Raw genomic sequence first — 19402 nt, 5'->3', positions numbered from 1 at the left:
GCCCTGATATGTCACCAAGTTATGGTGATGCTCTGTTCGTAAGTCACCACTCTCTTCCCTCCCCTGTCCTGTCTTTTAATTAATTTTTTCTCCTTTCTATTGGAGACAACTGCAGAGCAGGGACATCAGAAAGAGAGGACTGGAACACACATTTTTTTTCTAGATCAGGATCCTCCTGCTTTGCCGTTGCTATGGGAAACAAAATGGGAAGACCAGAAGAAAACAGACGACAGAAAAATGGAAAAAGGGATTGGAGAATGATGAGAGATGCTAGTATTAAGATGTGTTATGTCAATTGAATATGGAATGCTTCAGCAAATTTGCTTTCTGTATTTTAAGGAGAAGTGAAATATTTTTTATTCAGGATTGGGATAGAGTTAACAATAACTGAATATATTTCAGAAGAATCTACTGCCGTTGTGATTATTCAGTCTCGTGACTATTTTGTGTAACTGTGTGCAAGGGAATTACCTCAGAGAAATAGCTGTCCAAGAAGGCCACGTTCAGGCCGGTGTCTGCATATTCCCTCTGTGTCCCTGGTGTTGAACTCCTCTTCCTGGCTGCTCCCGCTGCTCCTCCGGCCACCAGGCCGGTGGCTGTCCCGAGACCCGTATTGAGTTCCACTCCTGATACACCCCCTTCAACAGTTCCTCCGCCCGCGTAGGTGTTAGTGTAGATTTCTGAAAGGAGAGGGTGTTCGTATAACAGGGCTTGGGTTGTCTGCATTGTTTATCTGTGTAAAACACTGCCAGCTGCTGTCTGTCATACACCACCATCACCATACAACAAAAAGTAGGTACTGGGATGCTAGGTAAGGAGCAATTTGAATTATACCCACAATCTCCAGGCTTGCTCATAAAATAAAAGTAAGGAAACGTACAGGGGGAGCCAGCTATCAGACCTGGCCTTCTGACATTTGCACAAACTTTACCCCTAGATTTAAAGGTGTAGAACTAGCTAGCAGAAACTAGGCTTCTGTGCCTGCAGGAGTTCCTTCCATTGCTCCCTCTGACAAGCTGCCGGGCCTGTCTGAGAGGGCTTGCAACCCTCCAAGGCAAGGCCAGCCATGGCCTTACAGAAACTGCAACTCATAGTCCTCATTCACTCTGGTGCTTGGTGGAGAGCTGGCTTTCATGGGAGTGTGCGGTCACCTGAGGCTCTTTGCGTCCAGAGGCCAGCTTGGGATACTAAGGAACCATCACTGAGAAATCTCATGTCTGCTCTAGAATTGGGCAACTTCTCTACTTTGCTCAATCGTTGCTTAATAGCTGAGTATTTTTCAAAGTTCTTAGGTGTGCGTGGAACTGGTAAATTAGGAGAGGGTAAGACTGGTGAGGCAGATGCATGTGTGAATTTAAGATAAATTCCTCAGTGTATTGTTAGAAGAACACATTTGCTGCTTTTGCTTTTCTTTTTTTTTTTGACAGCTTGTATTACAAATAATGGCTATAGTAGCATTACTCTGTGCCAGGCACTATTCTTAAGTATATTTTATGATACACACACACACTCACACTCACCACACATATACATACATATATAATATATATAACATATTAATATATGTATATTATATATCATACATAATATATGTATATGTATGTGTATGTGTGTGTGTATATATATATATATGCTCGTTTACGTCTCACAGCAACGTTTGGAAGTAGATACTATCATAAATGCAATTTCAAAGATAAGGAAATTGAGACCCAGAGAGGTTGAGTGTCTTGCCCAAGGACTTATTGCTAGGGAGTGGCAGAGCCGGGAATCAAACTCAAGCATTCTGTTCCAGAGTTTTCCCTTTTAACTGCAACGCCATATTTCACCGCCTGTAGTTTAAGACAGAAAGATAAGGTGGCCACTTCAAACATGTAACTTTCCCTCTAATTATTGTCCAAGGAGGATTGACAGATATGCTGGGTTTTTTTAAATTGGGTGTTTGTACATGAACTTTGGTTGAATAATTTTTCAAATTTTAAAAAGGAAAGCAGATTTTCGTGTCCACTGACCAGAGGAATCCATACGATCCTGGGTGTTAGAGGCCGTCATTGGTACACATACATTTGATACATCCTGAAAAGAAAAAGAAAGGATGTTTAAAATAAATGCTGCATATTAAAAATTGACATCTTTTTATTTTTGTGTAGTGTACAATTGTCAAGACATGATTGATTTCCATTGAAACCCCGTGCTTCTCTGGAAAGTGACCGTCCACTCACCCTGTCCTCGGGACGGGCCCCTTCTACTCTCCAAGACCGCATCGCTCCTTCTCCCCCCTCTGGCACAGGAGCAAACCTTGTCCCCAGGCCTTCTGGCTGCCTTCGTTTGCAGCAACATATGAGCAGCAAGAGTGGTGACACTGCCCAAGGAAGTGAAAAGGAATAGTTAACACATATTGCTCAATTTAGGAAGTCATTGTATTTATCATTTTTTGGAAAGTGTGGCACTACATTTAGAACTGAAAGGATAACTTAAGATAAGAAAGCATCACTTTTTCCCTAAAGGATTGAGTATACGTATCCATGTTTATAAATACAAAACCACCAAGTCACATGGAGCTTTAGAGCTGGAATGGGGGGAGTTTGAGATCGTGTAATCTGTGTGTTTTTAACTGACAAAATAGGAAAGTAAGGTCCTTTCTTCCCTCTAGTCCAAGACTCCTGAACTGGTTGGTAGCAGATCCAGGATACACATCCCATTTTCTGATTCCTACTCCTCCATGTATATGCATATGCATTTATATATGTGTATGTATACACATAAAATCGTTTGTGTATGTTTATGTATTGGTAAGACTGTATATATGTGTATACTCATGAATACACATGTATTTACTTCCATGGGAACATGTATATATGCAGGTACCTGGATATGCATATGTTTACACATAGACCATCTCTGTGTGTATGTATACATATTTGCATATCCATATAGAAGCCAATATATACAAACCCATGTAACCAAACACCATATACACACATATAAGTTAAACACATAATGTATGTAAGCAGGAGGATTGGATACAGGATTCAGTTATAGGACCTAGGGGATAGGACCCTTTTTCAACCCTTATTATATTTACACTTAAAAGCAATCAATCAAATATTATCCACTAGATTTAATTGGGCTTTTTACATTTATTATTTTAAGATTTTTGTCTACAAAATATAATGGAAACTTTATTTCAATTCTATACTTTAGTTCATAAATATAGACACTTCTTAAGTTTTCTAAGGTTCTAGTATACACTCAGTTTAGTTCTTTGGGTCCACTCTAGTTGCTTTTTATATTTGTCTAATTCCCTACTATAACATGCATTCCACTGAGTGGGTTAATTAGAAGTACATAAAAAAATATCAAAGTTGCTAAATCAGGGCTTTTCTTGATGTTATTAAAAGTGTTAATTTGGCAGTTTTACCATCTGCACCATGAACAGTGAAAGGTCAAGTTATACGTTTCCAGAGAGCCTCCTAGAAAAGGACTAGATGGGGCTCCCCGGTGGCGCAGCAGTTAAGTGTGCACGTTCCACTTCGGTGGCCCTGGGTTTGCCGGTTCGGACCCCGGGTGCGGACATGGCACCACTTGGCAAACCACGCTGTGGTAGGTGTCCCACATATAAAGTAGAGGAAGATGGGCACAGATGTGAGCTCAGGGCCAGTCTTCCTCAGCAAAAAGAGAAGGATTGGCAGCAGATCTTAGCTCAGGGCTAATCTTCCTCAAAAAAAAAAGAAAAAGAAAAGGACTAGAATTGGTAGCTTCTAGACAGCTGCCCCACCTACACTGTTTCTGTGAATTTAGATGTGTGCAGCATCATGCCTCATCATGGACACAAGCTCTGTCTAACAAAGGCACTATCCAATAAAAGAAATGCAAGTTTTCAGCACAAACCAAATATAATTACTGTATCTCATTTGGAGCTAACATGAAAAGTCTTAATTTGAGGCCCTTTGGAAGTATAAGGTTTGGGCTAAGATCCCTCCTCCCACCATCACACTGTCCTTTCTACTGCAGGAGACCCTGGGCTCCTCCATGAGAATGAGTGACTTTGCCCGCAAGCATTTTCCCCTTCTATTCTATGGTCAATTTAACAATGGTCATGCTTTCTTGGCCTGGTTAAGGAAGAGTCATGAAATTTTGAGTGCTAGCCAGCTGCTTCTCGGTTTTTGATCCTGAACTGCACATTAGCTTCACCAGAGGGCTTAAACATGCCCGTGCTTGGGTCTCATCTTGAGTACTCTTGCTTGGGCATGAGTAATTTTTAAAGACCTCCAAGAGATTTTAATCTGCATCTGGGGTTGAGAACCACTGACTTCAAGTTAAGCTGATTCCTCTACTCAGTTGCTGTTGAGTCGTATTCTGGGAAAATATCTCTATTATCATTATCAGAATTGCTCATGATCTTTGTATAGCCTTGAAAACTTGGATTATTTTAAGAAAGAAAGTCTGCCCAAAAGTCAGTTATTTTTTTATATCTTAAAATGATAATGTTTCAGTTTGTATTTCTTCATGAAAACATTAATATTAGAGTTTGAAGAATTTAGTCATCTTTAATTTTTGAATCCAATTTTTGATCTCCGCAAAATCTAAGAGTGGCCACGGCAACCTATGCATGAAGCCTTTCTCCCCTGAGGATCTAATGTTTTAAAAAATGGGTTAGGGAGAGAAGGATCCTTTTTGAAATTTTTGCTTAATGGCTTCACCATTCCTGTGACCATGATCTTAGTTCTGACACTCATCCAGAGCCCAGAGGCTAATTCTCCCTTCTAGGCTCTTGTCCCTGTTTCCTACGACACCAGAGTGAGCGGGTCACCTGAGCTCACATGTCCTCACTGACTCCTCATTGCCTGTGGACTGAAGCCCAGAATGTTCAGCCTAACGTGAACCTTCCTATGGTGGATCCCAGCCTGCCTTTTAGCCTCTCCACTTCTTGAGGATGCTCCGCCCTTCCATCCCTCTCTCTCTTTATGTTTGCATTGTTCCTTTGTCCTGGACTGCCTTTCAGATTTCCCCACACACCATCTTCTTTCTAAGAAAATCCTCAGCTTTTAGGGCCTGTGTCAAAGCCATTTCCTCCATAAAGACTTCCCCAAACTTCCCACTTGGACTTAAGTGCTTTCTGCCTTTCTACTCTTAAAGCAGTTTGCTGAAATTTTCATTATAGGATTTACTTTATGCTCCGCTGTATTGTACTTCGGGATTTGCACGTGTTTCCCATCGTGATGACCTCATTAACCCTAGACCTTAGTTATCATTGTTGAACAAGTACATGCCCTTATCAGTCCCATTGTTTATTTCTAGATTTCCATGAAAATTGCTATAGATACCAAATAAAAATGTCCAAATAAACCTAGCCATTCCAGTGAGCCTGGTTACATTCTTATTTTGAAGAACTGCTGAAAAGAGGGATTTAATCCAGTACTTACGAAGCAGCAGTAAGAGGCCCAGCACCATCATGCCAATTCCTGTCTGTCCGAGACCAACATTTGAACCCCCAGTTTGGTCATCAGTGACGAGCCCATCTATGTCACCAGTAACCGAGCTGTCGTGCCCGGTGTAGATGCCTGTGGTAGTGGCGTACAAGCATATGTGGTTGTTGTCACAATCGCAGGCCTGTAAAGTCACTATCTGTGCCAATTCGCACTCTCTGTTATAGCTGTCCTTCACTAGGATTGGGATTTCGTAAATTTTGTGAGATAAATTCTGTGCAGCTGTCAAGATCGCAGACGTAGCTGAAAAGAAAGAGAAAATAAATTAAAATTCTTTTAGGGTAACCCTTCCTAATAAGCAAGATTAACTTAAGGCCTGATTTTTTTATGCTCCCTTAGTCACAGAGCTCCCTCTACTTATTTTTATTTATTTTTAACATTTATAACTAATTATTCGAGAGTGCTTCCTGCCAGATTGGTATTTCTACAAAGAAGGCTGGGACCCTGCTGCTTATTTCTAGGGCAAAATACTTGACCTGTAATATGCACTTAATAAATATTTGTCCAATGAATGAAGAATATTGAGCTGAAGGGAAATATTAGAAGTCTTCTATTTAGGATTACAGATTACAAATACTCTCCTTAAGACTTGTTTATCTCTTATTCAAAATTGCTGCCCTTTCCTTTAAAATTATTCTAATAACTATTATTTTCCTAATTCTTTGTGCTGTCATTGCCTATTGATTTTTATAGAAACTACTGCTTAAAACATTGGTTGAAATTTATCAACCCAAGGAATGTTTAGAGATGATTAAATTTACACCTAAATCAAGAATGGTAATTATTAATCCATAACACTCAATAATTATTATTATTATGGTTTGTTACTTTCAGTTAGCTATATGATAAGCCAGCTATGTCTACCAAAATGTAACCTGTGCACTAAGAATTGAATAAAGCAATGCCACAGCATATTAGGTGAAAGTTTATTCTGTTCTTCAACACCAACCTTGAAACAGGGCTCTAGGAATATTATCTGAATATGATTATACTTTTTACTGACAAATCTATAGTATCATTTGAATACCTTTGCCAACCTCCATGTTGAACGTTTTTTCTTGTATTTTTATCATAATATCTAGGATCTGAATGAGGAAAAAGTGGTTAGACATTACTATTTAAGAATGGGATATTGGGCTAATAGGAGAAGTTGTAGTCAGAGTTGTCTTGATTTTAATGGAATTGTTTTAATGTGCTTAGCTTTTTAAAATTAAAGTAGTTTTGTGGAAAAGAGCTAAAAAGTTTTATGGTGAAAAAAAATTGCCTGATTTCCTCCTTTGACTAAGCCCTTAGTGGTGGCATTTTTTCCCTGGCATTATTTTAGGGTTTCTCCTTTCTGTGAATGGAGGAGCTTGGTGGCCTCAGAGAGGTGAGAAGTATTTTCCTCTCACTTTGGGCTCTGCATTCTGACCCCCATCCTACCACCCTCACCTCCCCAAATCTTTCCTATTTCCCCAAATTAATATGAGATTAGGGGGCTATCTTAGCCCGAATGAGGTTCTCTCACAGCATTTCATTTTCTGTTATACATTTAACATTTCGGGAAAAAACTCACAAAGTGTATTGTGTTATATTGCCTGAAATTCACTCTCATTTTTTAATGACATCAGGCCTTCCTTTTCACATGGCAACAGTTAGCACAAGCACACATACTCCCTTGGGATCTTCATACTTTATATACTTTAGTTTTTGTATTCTATTGTATCTAAATGCTTCACATATTTCTAATTTTAATGCTGTATAGTACTGCATCTTAATAATATGTATCACAATTTGCCTAACCATTCTTCTAATATTGGGCAATTTGGATTTAAATTTTTACCCTTACGAATAAATCTGAGCTCATAGCTCTTTATAAAACCAGTGTCATTGATCTTATGTGCTCTTAAGTGAGTAGAAAATGTATAAATGTATCTATGGGCTACCTGAGTTTCGGAGACGTTTAAGTGACATGCCTGAAATAATTCAGAATAGGAAATTGTGCCATCTGGTGAGTTTGCCAAGGGTTCTGTTTATTTTAAACTGATCAAATATTGGTTAGCACCTCATGTATATAAAATGATGGATAAATTGATATTTACATATTACTATTTGTAATTCAGTACTGAGAAAACATTTTTACTTTTATTTCAGTTCAAAATTTTTCCAAATATCCTAAGTGTGTATATGAAAGATTTTTTTCATTTAACATGAATATGGCAAGAATCATGGAAACAGAGATGGAGAATATTATTACATGACTTGACTAATTATTTGCTAGTTGTTTTTGCTTTTGGTCTTAAAGTGTGAGCAAGTTTGCATTCTACTTACCACTTATCGATCTGATATCCCATAAGTTAGCTGTGCCTGGTGGCTGATCATCAACACAGAAGATAAAGGGAGACCCATAAGAATGTTCATCAACAGAGATAAGGATTGACGGAGAGGCAATGCAGATGGTGTCACTTTCAGCAGAAATGACTGGACAATAGTCATTGACATCAGGAACTTCGATACATATGGTTCCTGTAGCTGTTTTCCCAGAGCCATCTGAAACAGCAAAGCATCATGAGTGTTGGGGTAAATGGTGTCAGGGAGAAAATTCTTTCTCATATCCCTTGATGGCACAGCACATAGGGATAGTATGAAGGACTCCTGAGATGGTGCATGATAGGTGCCTGCCTCCTTCAATGACCTGAAGCAACTCTTGCCTTTGCTCACTACCTTCCAGCCACACTGGCTTCTTTTTAGCTCTTTGAACAAGGTTCTTCCTAACTTCGAACTCTTGCACATTCCATTCACTTTCCTTAAAATGTTTTTCATCCCCATTTCATTCTACTATCTCCCACATATCCTAAGATACAAAGTTAGATGTCCCTCCTCAGAGAAAATTTACTGCTTTCTGTTCCCACTCTGGTCTAGTGGTTAAGATTTGGTGCTCCTACTGCCACGGCCCAGGGTTGTTTCCCGGTCAGGAAACTACACCACCTGTCTGTTGGTTGTCATGCTGTGGTGACTCTGTGTCTCTGTGATGCTGAAAGCTATGTTGCCATTATTTCTAATACCAGCAGGGTCACCCATAGTAGACAGGTTTCAGCGGAGCTTCCAGACTAAGACAGACTAGGAAAAAGGACCTGGCCATGAAAACCCTACGAATAGCAGCAGAGCATTGTCAGATACAGTGAGGGAAGGTGCAGGGATGGCACAAAAAGACTGGGGAGAGTTCTGCTCTGCTGTACACAGAGTCGCTAGTAGTCGGAATCAATTCGGCAACACTGACAAAAACTTCCCACTCTGTCCCTATAAATGAGACCCCCCAGACCAGTTTAGAGCCTTCCATTTAGGATGCTTATTGAGTCCTGTGTTTGTGGAAATAGCCACTGTTGAAATTAAATGATTTGTGTATTTTTTCTTTTTGTTTTCACTATTTATTTTAATTTCATCTATTAGATGCTATTCCTCTCTGAAATGACACTTCTGAAAACAAATATAAATCTATTAGATTTTTTCCCTAACACATTTGAAACAAATTTTGGGTTAGTATAGTTTGTTAGAAAGGTCAGAGGACCAGGAAATAGGAGTTTGGGCTTTTAGTCCACTTTTCTATTTTATGTTCTATTACAATGGGTAAAGAATTATTTTGTTTTAACTTGTGAAGAATCTTAGTTTTCTCGTTTGTAACCTAGAACATTAGCATCTCTAGGGTATTTTACTAGGTCATTTTTGGAGAAGTTAATAAACTTCTTTTAAAGATGTTTTTTGCGTGCCTAAGTGGTAGACTCATTTAGTAAATTGAATGATAATGAACCAGGAGCCTATCTATATCCTGCATGGTTTGTCGATTATGTTCTTATACCCTATTCAGCATTGGACCTCTAGACTCATTTAGAGAGACATCAGATTATCCCATAGATTGTTTTCTGTATCATTCTCTGATTCTCCGGAGCTTTCTTATGGTCGGTTGATGTGGCAACCCACAGCTCAAGCTATTGCTGACTGCATTTGCTCCCCAATGGCATTTGCTCTACAGAGTGCTCTGCCTCTTAACCTGGTGGCTGAGCATCCTTGAACAAACTTATCCAAATCGTCTGGATGGCTCTGTGCCAGTGCAGATACTCTGCTTAGGTGAATAAACAATGGCCCTTGTTTTTAGTTTTCTGTTGATACATTTTGATAGTTTCTTTGTCTCCTCCCCCCCCTGCCCCCTTTATTTTTCCTGAGGAAGATTTGCCCTCAGATTTGCCACATCCGCTGCCAATCTTCCTTTTTTTGTATGTGAGCTGCCACCACATCATGGCCACTGACAGGTGAGGAACCGAACCCGGGCCACCAAAGCGGAACGTGACAAACTTAACCACTAGGCCCTTAGGGCTGACCCTCTTTCTCCGTCTTTATTCACTTTAAATGACTAATTTTTTTTCTAGTTTTTGAAGATTTTCATATATGACCAATGTACAAATGTAGGCTTTGATCAACATGGTTAGAATTCATTTAGGAACAGGTCTTCGAGAATACTGATAATAAAGAAGACTATGTTATTTATGGAACAGCCCTAGATATTAAAAGTGACACTCACAGGACGAAGACCAGAATGTATGGACTGTAATTGCTTGGGTATTATCATGGTTTCTTTCTTAGTCTTATACTGCCCATTTATCTTTCTCTTTGGCTACTGTAAAGCTCAGATATAAACTTAATGCAAACCTGTAGTATCTAGCTTTTATTAAGTATGTATCTGGGATACGTATTGTCCTTCTTTCTGAATTCTTTCTGTTTTTTGTTCTGTAGTAGTTGGTTTTCTAGGCACAGCTCCAGGCAATCATTAACTAATGATAAATAAACAAATTCCTGTTGCTACTCACCAAGAGGCACGCTCAGTAGATTTTCCCACGAGAAGCCTCTCATTTACAAGTTAATTCGGTGCATTTGCACTTACGACTTTTAATTTGGATCTTATATTTGGAATAATCTTGTGCTTTCTTGGTCCTTCACATCTTATTTTGGACAGCATGTCTAATCAAGCAACACTCAGACATGCCTCTCATTGTAGCTCAGTTTTAGTGGCTGTAAGATAACTATGCTCTTTGGGACACTGCCTTTCCCTCAGGTCATCCCCAAATGAACTTTGTGCAGGCCCTGTAGCACTTCTTTTCAGTAAACATTCCTAACATACTCTACACGTTGAATTAACCATCTCGAGAGATAAGGCCATAAACAGAAACTGAATTTTATTTATATATTTTAACTTTTATGCTTTACACTGTAAGTCGCATACAACTTTTTTTGGAAGTAGGTGAAACAAATTATGATTTAAATGTAAATGATGGTTATAAGTATACTTAATTCAGCTCTTGATCTAAGATATTTAGAACTCTCCATAAGTCTTACAGACATCACTAAAGGATATATTTTATTTGAGTCAATCTAATATTAACCTTAGAATATTTATACTTAATATAATAATAATAATTTTATTAAAATATCGAAAATAAATTTTCTTACCATCTATAGCCAAGATCTCTGCTGTGTATATCCCGTTGATAATATATTTTGAGTTCGTATCAAATTCCCTAGAAAACTGTATCTCACCAGTCCTAGAATCAACTTTTAACCAGCTGCCTGCATCATGTCCTATGATATACCTGTTTTTAAATAAATAACTTCATCATTATGCTTATATGAAAGTTAGTAATTTTAAGTCACATTAAGAGCTACAATGTGTTAAACTTATATATGGTATTTGCACACTTTACAGTGATAATTGTCTTGGCTTATAGAATGTATGTATATCAATAAAATTCCAGTATTGAACATATTAATGCACAAGTTCACAACAGAGTTTCAAAATTTCATGATTCTTACTCTTCTAGCTCTTAATATAATTGTTAATAAAACATACGAGTCTATTTCAGGTATATATATTAAATCAGAGCAATATCGAAAGAATATCCTTTATTCACATTCCCATGTAATGTACTTTGTTTTTCCTAGATTTTAAGGCATATTGGTTTCGGAGCACCTCATTGTTGTCTTGTTAGGGGTTGTGGTATCCTCTGCTCAGCTTGCGTATATGGATTTTGTTACATATAATGGATTCGAAGTGCTTGATCTTATTGGAAGAAGATCTGGTGTCCATACCAGGCACAATTTTATATCCAAGGCACTTTTCTGACATCTTTTTCTCTATCCCGTACTGACAGACTTCATAACATACTGACAGACTTCATAATTTTTGTTGTCTGTTAATTTGTTAGCTAATTAAGTAATCAAAACTGTTAATATCAAAGTAATTTATAAGTCAGTAGACTTTGTTCACTCCAAGAATATTGGGCAGAAGAGAATAAGGACAAGGGAAGGATATGAAGAATACCTATATGGTTCACTGTGGTTGTTTTCCCGAATATCTTATATAGGTCTCATTTGTGTGTAATCTATGTGTCTAGTGCCTCTAATTCCAACCTTTTTATTTCTCCAGTTCTGACTCTCTTCATGCTCATCACATTTCTGAAACACCTTTTTCTAGCTTCTTCTACTATCTCTTCTTTTTTCTACTTAGGTTAAGCGGAGGATTGAAATTAGCCCCAAAGTCACAGACAGCATACGCTTTAAGGAAACAAGCAGGCACTCATCTTTTATGCTGTCTTATTGTTTACAATATGGCTTCATCAGCCCAGGTCCAGGCTGTTCCAACTGGCCACAAAAGATCAAAGAGACTCACAGGGTAACTGTGGGTGGCTCTTTGATCTTACAATTGCTCCCTGGACACAATTACGCTTGCAACCAGTTGGATCCCTTACAGCCTCTAAAACACTATTAAAATTCTAAGAAAATGTCAGTGCCACAAGAATCTTCTAAAACAGACAAATAAACAAGAAAAGCAAAGCAAAACCCCAAAAGTCTTTCAACTCACAAACCCTAGCACACACTACATGAATTAGCACTGGACAGACCATGCTTTGTCACTCTAGCATGAGTGAAGTATTCGCAGTACCTGACATTTGTTGCAGGATTTCCTGTGTCCAAATCTACAGCCGTATATGTGCCAAGCACATAATTCATTAAAGAATCTCCTCTTATTCCTTGTCGAACACTGAAAGTCATAGAATTTGGGTGAAATGTGGGTCCTTCTCTCACATTAACAACCTGAATTCTCACAGGGGTTGAGTGCATTCTGAATTGAGAGGCAACTGAGTGGTGAAATTCAGCTACATTTTGAACTCCAATGCTAAGCTGAATATTAGGCACTTGTTCATAATCCAGCATCTGTGAAATGATAGAAAGTAAAAAACTCAGAAACAGCAAAAGAACTCTGTCTCTCCTTTTTTTTTTTTTAGAAATATTAGCCCTGAGCTAACATCTGCCACCAATCCTCTTCTTTTTGCTGAGGAAGATTGGCCCTGAGCTAACATTTGTTCCCATTTTCCTCTACTTTATATGTGGGATGCCTGCCACAGCATGGCTTGATAAGCGGTGCGTAGATCTGTGCCCAGGATCTAAACTGGCGAGTGTCGGGAGGCCGAAGTGGAGCGTACAAACTTAATCGCTATGCCACTGGGTTGACCCCAAAAGGACTCTCTTTTGATAGAGTAAGAAGCCATGGTAAAAAAGCAACTCACTAGAATAAAGCCCAGGAGGTATGCAATTCAGATTGTGAATTGATAAAATTTTACTTATTATTACATTAGGAATTTCAGGTGTTATTCCCTTTATCTTTCGGCTTAATTGCGTATATGGGTCAATTAAACCTGTGACTTTAAACGCAACTCAAATTTTGGAGTTTTGAACTTGTTGTATAAAAACCCTGAAGTAGAAAATGATCTTTCTTTCCAAATGAGGTGTTTATGAAAAACAAAAAAGTTAGAATTAAATAAAATATGTTGCCAACTATTGAATGAATAAATAGGATCCAGGTTTCCTTGTGAATTTCCCAGAATTCACATCTGAGAATCTCTTGAAAGTATAATTAGCAGATTAAAGGAGCCAATTTATATGATGTAATTGAACATGTAAATTTTTTTTAAAATGATGCAAAGAGCTTCTAAAGAATTCATGATTATTATAGTCTGCCCTAAACTATAATTTAATTGTGCTGAGTCTGGTGGACAAGAAGACTCCTTTGCAGGGCACATTCAAATAAGTAAACACCACACCCAAAGAAAAGTCACCTTTGAAATGGATTCTCTGGATTGAAGATGAGTAGAATCTTTTGATCCAGAATGATTGATGTGGTGACATGAAAAGTCACAAGCGAAAAAGCAGTTGTAAAAAAGGGAGTATTGGGCAATATCTGTTTAGAAGTGTTCTGGAAGCTAATGTAAGCATCACCTGCAACATATTTACAACAGAGGTCAGGTTATCAGTGCTATCGGCAAGATCCTGAGATAAATCTCTGCTTCTTGGGGGAATTCTATGACATCATGAACATTTTCTTAGGTTTTAGTAAAATTCTTCACAAGCACTAAGAAGACAGAATTAGTCGCAGGAATTTGCTTGAGTTCTTGTAGGGGGCTGGCTCAACACGCTTTACTTAAGTTTCAGCTAAAACCTTTGAGGTTTGGAATTTCTATTGCTTTTGCACGTCTGTTCCCCTCGCTGGTCCACATGTTGCCTAGCACAAAGCTGAATATGAATTGTGTCCTCAAAAGTGAATTTTCCATTGGAAGAGATCCCTTTTCTACAGCCCAATTTTTGTTTTCTAGAATTCCATACTATCTTCAAATAAAAGAAAAATCTGAGATCCTCTCTTCTGATAGGGAAATCTCTTGGGGTTTTCTTGTGCATACACGCAAATGTGCTTTTGTTTGTCAAAAGAGTTCTCTCGCTATTGAATGGAGTGTGATGAAAATATAGTCGTATATATCTAAAGGTATATCAATTATAGAAACTCACAGAATGTAGGGACAGGAAACTGTTTGAAGGCTGATTTTCCCTCTAACAGGGAAGATAAAAGACAGAGGAAAGGCAGAGGGTCCTCATCCATTCTTTGCAAGTGGGGCCCTTTATCAAGGGTTTTTCCGATTGTGCCTAGAGGTCAGGGATGTGCAAAGAGCAATAAAAACAACTGTTTACCACCAAGTCTCTGCTTGGAGTTAGAAGGGAGAGGCTGGAGAAACTCAGTTTCTGCAGTTTAAGGCATGACTGAAGACTAATCACTTACAGAGGACGTGCAGGTGTGTGTTAGAAAGGGGGGCCGGCCTGTGGGGGTCTAGAGCCAGTCTCAGGAAAGGCTCAGCGTGAAGATGGCCTCTCCAGAAATAGGTTTGGCTTCTGGCAGGTATTTTGCTTCAGGAAATTTTAATACAGAAACTAAACTGTCGGATTTTCATTCCCAGGTTTTTTTTTGTCTCATATAATTGGACACTCCTAATTCTCAGGGGATGCTGGTTCATTTTAGAACTAAGTGTGAAAGAGGGAGGAGGTTAGAAGTCTCCAGCCGAAAGGGGCAGGTTTTCTGTGTCAGGGGACTGAGGAAGTAGTCAGATATCTACTACCATGTGTATGGTCTGCTTTTCAGGAATTGACATTTTCTGCTATAAATGTGTGTGGAAGAGACCAGCAGGGCACACACAGTTGGGAAGTAGCTTACAGAGGTGAACAGCCTTGGAGGGGGAAATCTCAAGGTGCTAGTTCTTTTGTAAAACTTGTTTTATTGGCCCCAAATGACATGGTGAGATGCGGAGGTGGCAGTTAACTATGGCTTTGGAATCAGAGAGACTTGGCTGGATCTTGTCTTTCTCATTTGCCACCTGGGTGAACTTAGACAAGTTAGTTTTCCTTTTTGATTTTGTTTTGTTTTTGATAAAAAAGGAATAACAATATTTTCTTCCCAGACTTGTAATGATTAAATGAAATAACATGCATGCCTCTATACACACAATATAACCCAATAGCTTGTGTTTAGTGATTACTTAGTAAATATTAAACAGAATTATTATAAAAATAGAGAAGCAATATTTGTAGAATTCTAATTGGGTAGCATTTTACCTTTCTCTTCATTATTGAAGTGAATGTGCATATGTACACACATATATATTTAAATTGTTTGTTAGTATTTCCGTACACAGTTATCAGTAAATACCAAAAGGAAGTTACTATTGACAGAGAGATTTTTGATTTTCTTACAGATTTTTTTCTTGTTAAACTATAATTCCTTGAGAATGGGGACCATGTCTCATTCACCTTCATATCCCTAGCACATAGCAATTCTCAATAAATTTGAGTCGAATTGAATCACTAATAATGTCCTCAGACTAAGAAAAGGCTTGTAGAAACCTTAGTCAAAAGCCTGTGACTGAGGGGCCAGTTTCTGCAAGGTTAAGTGGCGGCTTGAGTGAAAATGAAGAGGTTGCAAGGGGGCATTTAGTGACCTCACTCCAAATGCCACATCTTGGGACAATTACATATATGTTCTCTAAAATATATAGTTCTTTTGGCTATGTGCTAATACACATATTAAGGTTTTAAATTTCATTTTAATTAGCCTTCCCGTATTATTTTGGTGTTTTTAAGCATATTTTTTTTTCCTGCTGTCTTTAAGAGATTTGGAAAGTTATCCAGGAAAAATGAATACTTAGTCTACACAATATCTAACACTATCTTGACCAATTTTTCATGAAATTGAATTTCCAATAGCTTTTTTTTTTTGACATAAAGTAAGTATATCTTTAAAAAACGTGTAGCTCTCACAGAAGGCACTATTATATAAGTCATAGGTAGTGCATTGCCTGAATTATGAACATGTTTTCTGTTTTATTTTTATGATTTTATGTAGAAATTATAAATTATGCAGTCAAACTCAGTGACTCCCATTTGGGTGAGAGCTGCACCATTAGTTTCAGGGAAACATCAGTATCAACACCATCCTCAAAGTGTTGTGAGTCTCTACTGTCTTCTGGACACTGCGCCAGGTAGTAGGGATGGAAGGATATTTAGGTCAAGTTGTTTGTGCACAAAGTTCTTATGATTATTTTAGTAGTTTGGGAAGCAAACTACTGGGCAAACTACTGGGCAAAAGCCCAGAACAAGTACTTATTACAAGATGATATGCAAAGTCAATGATTAAGATGGTAAGATGATAGGTAAGAATTACGTGACATGTCTAGATCTTGATTTTTAACCAGGATATAAGGTCGAACAAAGTCTGATCCCTGGGAAAAAATTTGACTAAATATTCAGAATTTGATAAGGTTGTAGGTGACCTCTTGCCTCTCCCTTCCAATCCATGTTACATTTGGCAATGGCACTTATACCCGTTTCCTCGTTTCTATTTTTACTGCTATTGCCTTTGATCAGATTCTTAGCACCTCATGACTTGATTAATATAATAATATTTTTTTTAACTTTAATCTTTCCAGAATTGAGCTCATAATGTTACTGTGATTTTAAAAATTATCTCAGGGGCCGGCCCCGTGGCCGGTTAAGTTCGCACGCTTTGCTTGAGTCCAGGGTTTCGCCAGTTCACATCCTGGGCTTGGACATGGCACCACTCATCCGGCCACGTTGAGGCCGCATCCCACATGCCACAACCAGGAGGACCCACAACTAAAAATACACAACTATGTGCTGGGGGGATTTGGGGAGAAAACTCACTCCCCACAAAAAGAAGATTGGCAACAGTTGTTAGCTCAGGTGCCAATCTTTAAAAAAAAAAATTATCTCAAAGCTTTCTTTGGTCTATAAGTAGGGATTGGCAAACTTAACTTGGTTAAGAGCAGATAGTAAATATTTCAGGCTTTGGGGGTCGTATACAATTTCTGTTTCGAGCATTCACCTTGCCATTGGAGTGTGGAAACAGTCAGAGAAAATACATAAATGAATTCGTGTGGCTGTGTTCCAATAAAACTTTATTTGCAAAAAGTTGGCTGGTCAGATTTGGCCTATGGACCATAGTTTGCTGACCCCTGGACCAAAACAATGTTTCTCAAAAAGGAAGGCCGTTCATATTCTTGGAATCCTCTTGTTCTATTAAAGAATTTCGAAATTTTGTGTGTTCATTTGAATGATAATCTTAAAAAGTGTATATAGATATTTTCCATAATTTTGGTTGCCACCTCATGAATTAATAATTATTAATTATTAAGAAAAAGTAATCTATAGGAAGAAGTGAAACTCTGTAGTTCAGTATTCAACAGACTGACTCCAACTCTACATCTCTGTTTTTTATCACATAACTTTCCTCTGGGAATATTCTGCTACGGCCCCCAGGGTTGCTCCCCATGCCCTGAATGTGCTTTACATTTTCTCACTTCATTTCATTACCCACATTAGCTATTTCAGATATAAAGTCCTACTTAAACCTTATTCCTTGCATGAAATCTTTTCAGACAAATATAGCTCAGAAGGCTCTCACCTCTTAGCTCAGTAATTATCTCACGTTTAACTCATTTGGCAATTAATTATGGTTAATATAATATCTATACTATTATTTATTATGCTTTTAACTTTCATATTACTATCTAATTTGTGGGCCCTTGCCTTGTCTTCTCAACTAGATATTGGTCACTATGAGACCCAAACAGCCTTCTTGTTTCTCGTGGTAATAAATATTGTGTTGCTGGGTTGGAAGTCTCAGATTGACACAGTAAGCTAACTAGGGTGCTTGTCCATATAAATAGTATTCAAGGTTATAGATTTTGTAGATAGGTTCTGTCTCTAAGAGTATTTTCAAACTGCTTTGGAAGAAAGTATTGCAGATCCCATACTGTACCTTGACGACTTTCAAAATGCCTTCATTGGTTCGTGGGTCCGTTTGAATTTCAAACCAATTCCCATCATTTCCGGAGAGAATTAAATATTTGGCCAACCAATTATCTGTGCCTTCTTCATCAAGATCAATTGCTTGTAATCGTATCAGTTCTGAACTTAAACAATTCTCTTCAATACTTGCTGAGTACTGAAATGACATAATTCTATAATTAATGAATTTTCAAAAGAGGAAAGATATTTAGTAATATATAAATATCATTGAAAATACTAACAATGAACTATGTCAATGATTTTTTCGCCATTATTAAATGCCATCTGTCCAATCAGAAATATAAGAATAAAATGATTATAAGATAGTAAAACTGATTTTCTTGTGCTGTATGTGAAATCAACGTCAAACCGGCACTTTGTTTCATTTCTTGCTTATTTTCATTTTTCCTTAAGTTACTCCCTCCTTTTACAGTAAAGGGTCAGACAGTAAATATATTAGGCTTTGTGGACCAGAGAGTATGTGTTGTAATTACTCATCTCTGCCACTGTAGGATCAAAGCAGCCACAGGCAACCTGACAAGGAAATGACTACAGCTGTACCCCAATAAAACATGTTTTTACCAAAACAGGCAGTGAGCCAGATTTGGCCCTGCTGTTTTCAATTTTATGCTTCTTTATTCCTAAAGATAAAAATGGAAGTTGAGAATGTTTGGGACTCTTATAGAATTAATTCAGCAAATCATCAGGTATATAAAGATACATCACTGTTATTACATCATTCCCAGAGTCATATTAATAAATTTCCACATTTCTGTGAGTAGAGAGTATGGAGGACATGCTCTGTTGCTTTCAAAGAGTAGTGACTCAGAAGCAGACATGCACTATTAAGGTATATTACATGAAAGAACGTCCAAGGTTTATATAGCAAACCTGAGTACATCCATACATGTAACCAACTAGGCTGACAAACCAGCAGGAAAGCAGATCAATTATTGACACTTATGGAAAAACCATTATAACACTAATAACTTACGGAAGTTTTCTCCAAGGTGGGGAAATTATCGTTCACATCTAAAACCTTGATTCTACAGTCGCACTCAGAGGACAGTCCATCTGTAGCTCCATCCCGATCTGAGCCCCTCACAACGAGGGTGTACATACTGTGTTGCTTAAAACAAGAAAGAACTGTAAGACTTAGATCTTATTTTGAATAAAATTCAATACATTCTAATGTTATTCCA

The 19402-nt window shown here is 37.9% G+C and overlaps 1 protein-coding gene and 1 long non-coding RNA gene across 3 annotated transcripts in view; one reads left to right on the top strand and one right to left on the bottom strand.

Annotated features, from left to right (window-relative positions):
• The window catches only part of LOC102149901 (uncharacterized), a 154893-nt gene that overhangs the window by 79407 nt on the left and 56084 nt on the right, over nucleotides 1–19402 (top strand). The window lies entirely within an intron of this gene.
• Nucleotides 1–19402, bottom strand: part of DSG4 (desmoglein 4) — a 43889-nt gene that overhangs the window by 5379 nt on the left and 19108 nt on the right. The window contains exons 7-15 of the mRNA XM_014727753.3: nucleotides 19195–19329; nucleotides 18172–18357; nucleotides 12457–12728; nucleotides 10968–11107; nucleotides 7797–8015; nucleotides 5424–5729; nucleotides 2220–2359; nucleotides 2010–2073; nucleotides 472–680 (exon numbers count right to left, since the gene is read on the bottom strand). Coding sequence (XP_014583239.2) covers nucleotides 472–680; nucleotides 2010–2073; nucleotides 2220–2359; nucleotides 5424–5729; nucleotides 7797–8015; nucleotides 10968–11107; nucleotides 12457–12728; nucleotides 18172–18357; nucleotides 19195–19329 — 1671 coding nt within the window. The remainder of the gene's footprint in view (nucleotides 1–471; nucleotides 681–2009; nucleotides 2074–2219; nucleotides 2360–5423; nucleotides 5730–7796; nucleotides 8016–10967; nucleotides 11108–12456; nucleotides 12729–18171; nucleotides 18358–19194; nucleotides 19330–19402) is intronic.

This window comes from Equus caballus, chromosome 8 (assembly GCF_041296265.1).
Source record: "Equus caballus isolate H_3958 breed thoroughbred chromosome 8, TB-T2T, whole genome shotgun sequence".
Taxonomy (NCBI): Eukaryota; Metazoa; Chordata; class Mammalia; order Perissodactyla; family Equidae; genus Equus; species Equus caballus.
Note: the sequence above shows the minus strand (reverse complement) of the source record. Positions and strands in the feature narration are given on the sequence as shown.